The 10,680-nt window shown below is 34.8% G+C and overlaps 1 protein-coding gene across 1 annotated transcript; it reads right to left on the bottom strand.

Annotated features, from left to right (window-relative positions):
• Window positions 1-1,637: 1,637 nt before the first annotated feature.
• Window positions 1,638-2,159, bottom strand: LOC114714953 (uncharacterized). The gene has a single exon (XM_028899750.1). It carries the CDS (start codon window positions 2,157-2,159, stop codon window positions 1,638-1,640), a length of 522 nt encoding a protein of 173 aa, XP_028755583.1.
• Between the last annotated feature and the right edge of the window lie 8,521 nt (window positions 2,160-10,680).

A 10,680-nucleotide genomic window follows, 5' to 3' on the forward strand; every position in this document is an offset into this window, starting at 1 on the left:
ATGTGGTGATAATAGTAGTCTAGAAATCAAAGGACATGATGCTCGGTTGTTTTTTTTTACTAAGGAGTCGAATGAAAGAATTATGAGAGAAGGCGTGAGACTAGAGGAATAGTGTTGAAGGGAGAATAAAGAGAGTGCTGGGCGTTGAATTGTCCGTTGGCGTGAATGGAGAAGGAAAGAGTGATATTTTGGCATGTCTGGAGGGATTATTTTGATGGGAGAAAAGGAAATTTTTATGAATCCAAAACTCAAGCTCATTAGTAATTAATTGGCCCACCTAATATTAGCTATTGGATTGTGCTTAAATCCCAAGAAACAATCTTGCACCATTGGATTTCCTATATGCTCTTTCTTAACCTACAAGAATTTAAGTGCAACCATTAATGTAGATTATATCCAAATATAATATAATCTATATCAAAATTAAATATTAGATATGCACAAAAATTAGGCAAGAGTTTGCAAAACTTTCTAATAATCAATCTTTCTAAAAATATGAGACTTGTTTCCAAAGAAAGAGGAAAATATTCATTCCAAGTCAAAAATAGGAAATCCCAAAATATTTATATTTTTAATTCAAAATCTCAATTTTTATGCAAAATCCAAAAATCAACCAATTAATCCAATAATGCATAAAAATCCAATTAAGCTCAAAATCTCAATTTTTTAAACTTTCTTAGACTGTTATGTATATGCTCTTTTGACGCAAACCTTCATATTGGTAATACAAAGGCCCGGTTACTCAAGTATGGATAACTCCTTGGCACCAAGATGCTACTAGCACGCTCATAGCCCTTACTGGCCGTTTGACGCGAAGATCGACATTGGTAATGAAGATCCCCGGTTACTAAGCACAACTTAAACCAGAGGAGAGGAATCTTATTATAGTACTTTTTTCTTTTTTCTTTCTTTTTTTTCATATTGACCCAAACCATAACTCTAAATGTGTTCTTCCATTCCAAGCACATGTAATTTAGTACTCTTCAACTCCTAAGACATTCAGAAACAGTAGGATTTTTTTTTATGGGTTAAGAGAAAAAATATGAAGGCTCAAAAGGAGTTAAGCAAAGGATAAATGCAAGAAAAGGGTCGGCTTTTGGCTTATCTGGCTAGAAAAATTGAAATGAATGCCTTTATCATCTTTATGAATGCAAATGCACAAATGTGGTCTCAAACAAAATTCAAGTCAAGTTTTGGATCAAGGAAAGAGATAGAGGGTATAAACACATGAAAAGAAGAAATACATCAGGCTCAAAACCTCACTAGGCACATGATTACTAGCTTAAATTCACCTAAGTCAAATCTATTGCCATTTAGTTTACTTACTCAAGACATGATCAATCACTTTCAAATCAAGAATGCATCATACTTGAATCACTTCAAACTTGCAATCTTCACATTCAAAATAAAACAAAAAAAAATTTCAGTTTTTTTTAAGAGGACACTAAAACAAAAGTAAAAACACACCTAAAAAGAAAAACTAAAAAAATGAAATCCCTCCCACACTTAAACAATGCATTGTCCTCAATGCATAATGCATAGGGCAAATCACAAAAATAAGTGGTATCCAGCACAGCACAACTCAATAATATGACAATGCAAAGCAAAAAGAGTGAAGGGAAGGAATACAACCGGGGCTACATGGCATCTCGTAGTGTGATAATCTCTACATCTTGGGTAGAGAATCCCTCATAATAAGGCTTCAAGTGATGACCATTGACTATGAAGCATCTTCCAGTTGGCTCTCTCTTAATCTCTATAGCTCCATAGGGAAAAACATTAGTGACAATGAAAGGTCCCTCCCATCTAGAACGAAGCTCACCAGGCATGAGTTTAAATCTAGAGACATAAAGTAGAACTTTTTGGCCCATGTGAAACTCCCTTCTTAAGATGAGCTTATCATGGATAGCCTTGGTCCTTTCCTTGTAGATCCGAGCATTCTCATAGGCTTCTCTCTTAAGCTCTTCAAGTTCTTGCAATTGTAACTTTCTTTCAGCACCAGCACTAACAAGATCAAGGCTGTAGCTTTTGATGGCCCAATATGCCTTGTGCTCTACCTCTACTGGCAAATGACAAGCCTTACTAAAGACAATCCGATATGGAGACATGCCAATTGGGCTTTTATATGATGTACGATATGCCCAGAGTGCATCATCCATCCTCTTGCTTCAATCCTTTCTGTTAAGTTGCACTGTCTTTTCAAGAATGAGCTTAATTTCTGTTCAAGAGTTCCGCTTGACCGTTTGTCTGAGGGTGGTATGGAGTAGTGACCTTATGCATCACACCATACTTGCTAAGTAAGCTCTGTATACTTCGGTTGCAAAAATGAGTACCTTGATTGCTAATGATAGCTCTTGGGATTCCAAACCTGTAGAAAATGTAAGACCTGACAAAAGAAACCACTACAGAAGAGTCATTAGTACGAGTAGGGACTGCCTCAACCCACTTAGAGACATAATCCACAGCAAGCAAAATGTAAACATAACCAAATGAAGTAGAAAAAGGTCCCATGAAATCAATATCCTAAACATCAAAAACTTCACAGAACAACAGAGGTTGTTGAGGCATCTCATGCCTCTTAGAGATATTGCCAACAAATTGGCACCTGGAACACTTCTTACAAAACTCGTGGGCATCATGGAATAGAGTGGGCCAGAATAACCCACTTTCTAAAACCTTCCTAGCAATGCGCTTAGTACTAAAGTGCCCTCCACAAGCAAAAGTGTGACAAAATGTCAATACAGATTCAAATTCACTATCAGGAATACATCGTCTAATAACCTGATCATTGCAAATGTGCCACAAGTAGGGATCATCCCATATATAGAACCTAGCCTCACTCTTAAACTTGTTTAACTGATGCTTATTCATATCAGTTGGTAAAACAGATGCAGCTAGATAATTAGCAATGTCAGCATACCACAGAATAGTCATATCAACACCACAGAGTCTATTATCAGGAAAATCATCTAAGGGTAAAGAAGATGTTACCACAGGAGTCTCAATCCTACTCAAGTGATTAGCTACCATGTTCTTTGCACTGCTCTTATCACGGATCTCCACATCAAACTCCTGTATCAGCATTACCCATCTAATCAAGCGGGGTTTGGAGTCCGGCTTCTTGAATAAGTACTTGATAGCTGAATGATCTGTAAAGACAGTCACTTTTGTGTGGAGGATGTAAGAGCGAAATTTCTCAAGCCTAAACACAATTGCAAAAAGTTCTTTCTCTGTAGTTGTGTAATTAGCATGTGTGGCATCTAAAGTCTATGATGTATATGCTATGATATGTTGTCACTTTTCTATTCTTTGAGCAAGAACTGCAACTAATGCATAATCAGAAGCATCACACAAGAGCTCAAAGGGAAGGCTCCAATTAGGTGGCTGAATGATAGGGGGTGTAGTGATTCGCTTTTTCAACTCATCCCAAGCACACCTACAAGCATCATCAAAAACAAAGCCCACATCTTTCTGCAGTGAACGAGATAATGGTAATGCAATTTTACTAAAGTCTTGAATGAATCGCCTGTAAAATCCAGCATGTCCAAGAAAAGAGCGCACATCTGTCACACAAGAGGGATATGGAAGAGATGAAATAATATCAATTTTGGCTTTGTCAACCTCAATGCCATCATGTGAAACAACGTGTCTTAAAACAAATGCCTTTCGTAACCATAAAATGACATTTCTCAAAATTCAGCACAAGATTATATTCAATACATCTTTCCAAAACCCTATCCAAACTAGCTAGGCATGCATCAAAAGAATCACCATAGACAGTGAAATCATCTGTAAATACTTCCATGCAATGCTCAAGAAAATCAGAATATATAGAAACCATACAACGCTGAAAAGTCCCAGGTGCATTACATAAGCCAAACAGCATGCGTCTATATGCAAAGGTTCCAAATGGATATGTGAATGTGATATTATCCTTATCCTCAGGTGCAATAGAAATTTGAAAGTATCTAGAAAAGCCATCCAAAAAGTAATAATGGGATCTACCAGCCAATCTTTCAAGCATTTGATCTATAAAGGGAAGGGGATAATGATCTTTTCTGGTCACAGAATTCAACTTCCTATAATTAATGCATACCCTCCAGCTATTCTGAACTCTAGTTGGAACAAGCTCACCTTTATCATTACGAATAATAGTAATACTAGTCTTTTTTAGAACTACTTGAACCGGACTAATCCACTGGCTATCAGAAATAGGATAGATTATACTTGCAGAAAGTAGTTTAGAAACCTCTTTCTTTACCACATCAAGAATCAATGGGTTGAGTCGTCTCTGTGGCTGGCGCACAGCTTTGGCACTATCTTCTAACAAAATCCTGTGCATGCACACATTAGGGTTAATTCCAGGAATATCAGTAAGAGTCCATCTAATAGCTTTCATCCTTCTTTTTAGCACCTCTAGGAGGTGAATTTCTTCATTAACAGCTATGTCACTAGCTACAATCACTGGCAATGTCTCATTTTTCCCCAAATAGGCATATTTCAGTGAATCAGGAAGTGGCTTTAGCTCTAAAGAGGGAGCTTGCTCAGTTAAGTGTATAAGGCGCTTTAGATCAATGTTAGTCAAACTAGAAACCTACATTGAAGACTCATAAATAGAAGAGTAGACTTTCCCAACTTAGGAATCATTAGTAGGAACAGTAACAGCAGAAGAATCAGGTAATATGCCACAATTCACAAAAGAAGCGCCATCAGTAGCACTCATATCAGAAGCAACATCGAGGTCAAAATCAAAGATCGTTATATCAAGGACATAATCAATATTAACTAATAGCTCAGAATCAGGTAATAAAGATGAATCAGTTGCATCTATCGCATCAATCCACTAAATAACTGAGAGAGTCCATGTGAATCAACAGAAGTACTAGATGAATCACTAAAAGTGCTAAGGCTATGGACAGGCATAGAAGAATCAAAACTAGAATGTCTAACAATCTCAATAAAATCAGTGAAAACATCAATATCAGCAGCATCTATACCAGTGCATATATCACAACTACCAATTTCAGAATATGAACAAGAGATAGAATCATCTAAGCCAACAATATCACATGATCTAGTTATCATACTATCTCTAAAATCCATGATAGCATTATAAGTGATAACATTAATAAAACTAACATCAATCTCAGCACAACTATCAAGTGGATGTCTCAGAGAGTCAAGTACATCAAATCTAATAATTTTACCAGTAAATTCCATAGTAAGAGTACCAGCATGCACATCTATTATAGCCCTAGCAATCTTAAGAAATGGTCTACCCAAAATCAAAGATGAATGTCCCTCTTGCCTAAATCTAGTATCATCCATATCCAGAACATAGAAGTCTGCAAGAAATATGAGATCTTTTATCTTAACCAAGACATCCTCCAAGACTCCTTTTGGAGTTACACATCGTCTGTTAGCAAGAGAAGCAATTAGATTTGTAGGCTTAAGATCCACACCTTGCAGTTGAGCAAAAACCGATTTCAGCATGACATTGATAGCTGCTCCTAGATCTGCTAAAGCATCTGAAAACTCAATGTTGCTAATAGTGCATGGTATGAGAAAGCTACCAGGATCCTTACACTTCACTGGCACTGGCATTTGATAAAGAGAGGAGACAACCGCCCCTAAGTCAACTTTGCCATCATGGTTAAGCCTTCTCTTGGTGGTACACAACTCCTTCAAAAACTTCGCATACTTGGGCACTCGTGCAACTAGATCAACAAATGGAACATTGATTACAACCTTTTTGAAGATATCATAAACCTCATTGGACATCTCAGCTTCTTTCTTTTTCCTTTCAGCCCTAATTACCCCTGTAGGAAAAGGAAAGACTTGCTCGCTCACTTTCTTCCCTTTCCCATCTTTTTCTTGCTCTTCTTGCAATTCCACATGTGGTTTTGATAAAGTAGACTTATTATGCAATGTGGAAGCAGGGGGAGAATCTTTAATGATAGGTTCCTCATTTGTTGAAGCATAGGCAGTGACAAGATCTGTGGAGGTAATTGAATTTTCGTCTCTGAGAGATATAGCATTAACTCTACCAATGTTAGGATTTTGCTGGGTGCCAACATTAGGGTTAACTACTACCTGAGATGGCAGCTTCCCTGAGTCTTGACTTTGCATGTTACTAAGTGCATTAGATAACTGCCCAATCTGAGTTTGAAGATTCTGAATTTCTTGGCTATGTTGCAAATCCTTTTGTTCAAACTTATCCATTGAGCTGTCATCTTGATTTGGCATAGTTTGCCTAACTTGTTGGAACATTTTACCACTAGAAGAAGTTGCACCTTGATTGAACTGTGATTGTTGAGGCTGGCCACTCCCATATCTAAGATTTGGATGGTCACACCATCCAGGGTTATATGTATTTGAGTAAGGATCTTATTTCTAGCCACCTTAAGTCATAGGCTTAGTGTGGTATATTGCATTACACGAGTCAATTCTATCATTTAGGTAAGGGCAAGAGACGGTGGTGTGAGTAGCTAGAGAGCAAATAGAGCAAAGTGGCTCAATTTGAGCTGTAGAGTCAGCTTGTGGGATGAAAGTGGAAGAAGATCCCACAGAAGGAGCCATATTTTGGGAGTTTTTCATTTGAAATACCACCATGTTCTCCATAGCAGATGCTAACTTATCAATTTTGCTCTCAAGATAAGACTCAGAATAAGATGAATGCAATCCGAATTCATTTACTCTAACTTGCTACCTAGTACCAAACTGTTGGGTATTTTCAACTTTCTTTTCAATCAATCTCCAAGCAGCTTCAACAGTCAAGTCAAGAAGAGCACCTCCAACAGTAGAATCTAGTAAATCTCTCTCAAGAGGCAAGAGTCCTTCATGAAAATATTGAATCAACAATGTATCTGAAATTTGGTGGTGAGGACAACTAGATAACAATGCTTTAAAGTGCTCATAATACTCATATAAGGATTCCCCAGACATTTGTTGACAACCACAAATATCCTTCCTGATAGAGGAAGTACAAGATGCTGGGAAATACTTTTCCAAAAACAACTTTTTCAGCTGGTCCCATGAAGTAATGAATCCAAGAGATAACCAAAGAAGCCAATTCTCCATAGAACTTTCTAAAGAAAATAGGAAGGCATGCATCTTAATCTGATCCTTAGACACACCAGTAGGCTTCATAGTAGTACAGATCATATGAAAAGTCTTCAAGTGATTGTATGGATCCTCACCTGCAAGACTATTATATTTTGGAAGTAAGTGAATCAATCTAGACTTTAACTCAAAATCAGTGTCAATATCAATATAATTAATACACTAATTTTGAAAATGCAAATCAGGCAAAACTAATTCCTTGATAGTCCTAACAGGATTAGCCATGCTACTATCAGAATAAGAAGAGTTAGAAGAATTAGAGAAATCAGCAGTTAACTTAACAGAAGAATCACTTCCTATAAGATTATTAGCTTGAGCTCTCCTTCTTTGATGAAAAGTCCTCTCAATCTCAGGATCAAATTCAAACAATTCTTTGCTAGAGGATCTAGTCATGCACTCAGCAACTAGCACAAATCAAAGTGAAATGAAAAGAAGAAGAAAAAAAAGAAATGCATAAAAAAATCCAAAAAAAAGTAGAGAAAATATGCAAAATTACCTAAAACTCAAACCTAAAGTCTAACCATTGCTCCCCAGCAACGGTGCCAAAATTGATGATGCCTTTGTTGTTAAAGCACTCAATTAAACTAGGTCCTAGTTGATTTGTAGTTTAGGATTGACCTAGGTCATTACTTCTAAGGAGCAAGTTATGGGTTTCTTTAGGTAAAAATTTAGGTGATAAAAAAAATGCAATAAATTGGACCTAAACTAAAATGCAAAATTCTAATTCTAAATGCAAGATGCAAATGTCCTAAAATCTATATGAAAATTAAATTAAACTGAATAAATGCAATGTAATTTTTGGGGGGATTTTTTTTAAGAAAACAAAATTAAAATGATAAATGAAGAAAATTAATCAGGAAGCAAAGAAAATTAACAAGTAAAAATGGAGAAGTTTTCTTCAAGTAAGATAGAGGGGACAACTTAGGATTCGCATGGATTTAACCTTCATAACCTTAATCAGTTAATTAGACCAAAGAAAAGTGATAGGAGAGTGGAATTAATAAATTTAATCACCTATTTGAAACAAAAGGAACCCTCAATCTCAAAAACACTTAAACTATTAGAGAACTCATAACAGTATAAGGTTGGTTAATTAAGCTTATTAAAACCAATAGAAATAACTCAAATTAATTCTAGAAAGTATGTTTGAAATTATCCAATTAAACAATTAGATAATTAACCAACTTAATTAAACAATTAAGAGGCAAAAGAACCCAGATTTTGCAATTCAAACCACATTGATAATTAAACACATAATGAAAACTCAATTATAAATTCAATTAACAATGCAAAGGTTCAAAAACATAAATTCTAGCAAGTGTCTCAATACAAACAAAATCCAAATATCAATCCAATCCAAGCATAAAGATGACAATCTAGAACTAAATTGTCTCACAAAATTACAACTTAAAATTATTTAAAACTAAATAATCTTAAGTCCTGGAATTAAAAAGATAAATGGAATATCACTCCCTTATGGTTTTCAAGTGCTAGCCCAAGGCTCAAATATCTTCCATGCTCCTCCCAAGTTGCCTCCCTAACAAGCTTAAGCTGCCATGAAAATTATCTTCCCTCCAAGCTTCTTGGTGCAATTCATGGACATGAGACGCAAGGTGGGTTATTCAAATTACGGGAGCAATTGATTGAATGGATGATGTTGGAATGTGGTGATAATAGTAGTCCAGAAATCAAAGGACATGATGCTCGGTTTTTTTTTTTTACTACAAAGTCGAATGAAAGAATTATGAGAGAAGGCATGAGACTAGAGGAATAGTGTTGAAGGGAGAATAAAGAGAGTGCTGGGCGTTGAATTGTCCGTTGGCGTGAATGGAGAAGGAAAGAGTGATATTTTGGCGTGTCTGGAGGGATTATTTTGATGGGAGAAAAGGAAATTTTTATGAATCCAAAACTCAAGCCTATTAGTAATTAATTGGCCCACCTGATATTAGCCATTGGATTGTGCTTAAATCCTAAGAAACAATCTTGCACCATTGGATTTCCTATATACTCTTTCTTGACCTACAAGAATTTAAGTGCAACCATTAATGTAAATTATATCCAAATATAATATAATCTATATCAAAATTAAATATTAGATATGCACAAAAGTAGGCAAGAGTTTGTAAAACTTTTTAAAAATCAATCTTTCTAAAAATATGAGACTTGTTTCCAAAGAAAGAAGAAAATATTGATTCCAAGTCAAAAATAGGAAATCCCAAAATATTTATATTCTTAATTCAAAATCTCATTTTTTATGCAAAATCCAAAAATCAACCAATTAATCCAATAATGCATAAAAATCCAATTAAACTCAAAATTATCATTTAAATCCTAAATTAATATGAGATAAAATATATAAAAATTGGGCTTTATCACTAAATATTATGTAGTGCCAACCATGCTTTTTTAAAAATTTGTATTATGACACTATGTATTGGATGGATGGATAAGAAGTTTGAAGATTTTACTCTATATTTAGAATCATAGCTAATAATTCTTATTTATAAAGAATTCCATCTATGACTTTTTAACCACAATTATTAATATTAATAATTACTTACAAACAATTCTACTAAAGATTATGTAGCAATGCGGATTTTTTTTCAAAATCATACATTCTAAACTATATCATAATATTATTTTCCAATATATAGCTCCACCAATAGGAGACTTTGGAGTTATAATTAATTATTTACAAACAATTCCATCTACCACAGTAATAATTATTTCAGCTAATACTGATCTCAACGTTTATCATTAAAAAAGATGTAACACCTAACAAGTCTAGAATATTTTTTTAATATATTAATAGTAATATTGTATTTAATAAAAATAAACAAACTATTAGACTTTACAAATTGTGATTTCCTATTTGTGTATTGCAATATTTTATTTGAATTATGATTGTATTTTCACTAATGCTGATTAAGAAAAATCCAATTAGATTTGCCATGGCAATATGTAGATGGGTAAGATACCTAGAGATCCTCTTAACCTTCACCTACAATCCGAAATGGCCAAACATAACAAGACACTACTAGAAACACAAGCTCAATACATCTGATCGACCTAACATTTTGACAAGTATGTTTAGCCTTAAATTTGTAACACTGATAAAATGCATTAAGGATCAAAAAAGATATTTGACACCACCAAAGCAAGTAATAATACATTCTCCCATTAATATCCTCTCTATGAAGCATGTAGCCATAAATACTAAGTTTGCAAGCCCCATTCAACACAATATCCCTACCATCTTACAAATATAGAACCTATAGTTACATTATTACATTTACTTCTGTAACTTGAAAATATGCCCTTATAATATGTTAATATGCAATTTGTAGAGATATATCCAATCAAGTTCTCAAAGAGAGGGCTACCGCATGCACACATCCTTCTGTTCATGGAGCCACATTAGAAATTGAAAACACATAAGGATGTCGATAGAATCATCTTAGTAGAGATATCAAATAAAGACACAGACTTGGTGCTATTTGAGCTTGTCATCAATTTCATGTTGCACAAACCTTGTGGCAACTTTAATTAGAAATCATC

The sequence above is a fragment of the Neltuma alba genome, unplaced genomic scaffold, assembly GCF_004799145.2.
Source record: "Neltuma alba isolate B1F8T4 unplaced genomic scaffold, ASM479914v2 tig00011557_pilon, whole genome shotgun sequence".
Lineage (NCBI taxonomy): Eukaryota > Viridiplantae > Streptophyta > Magnoliopsida > Fabales > Fabaceae > Neltuma > Neltuma alba.

What these genes read in the sequence shown, in the direction of transcription:
- LOC114714953 (XM_028899750.1), bottom strand. Translation starts at nt 2,159, where the DNA reads ATGGATGATGCACTCTGGGCATATCGTACATCATATAAAAGCCCAATT.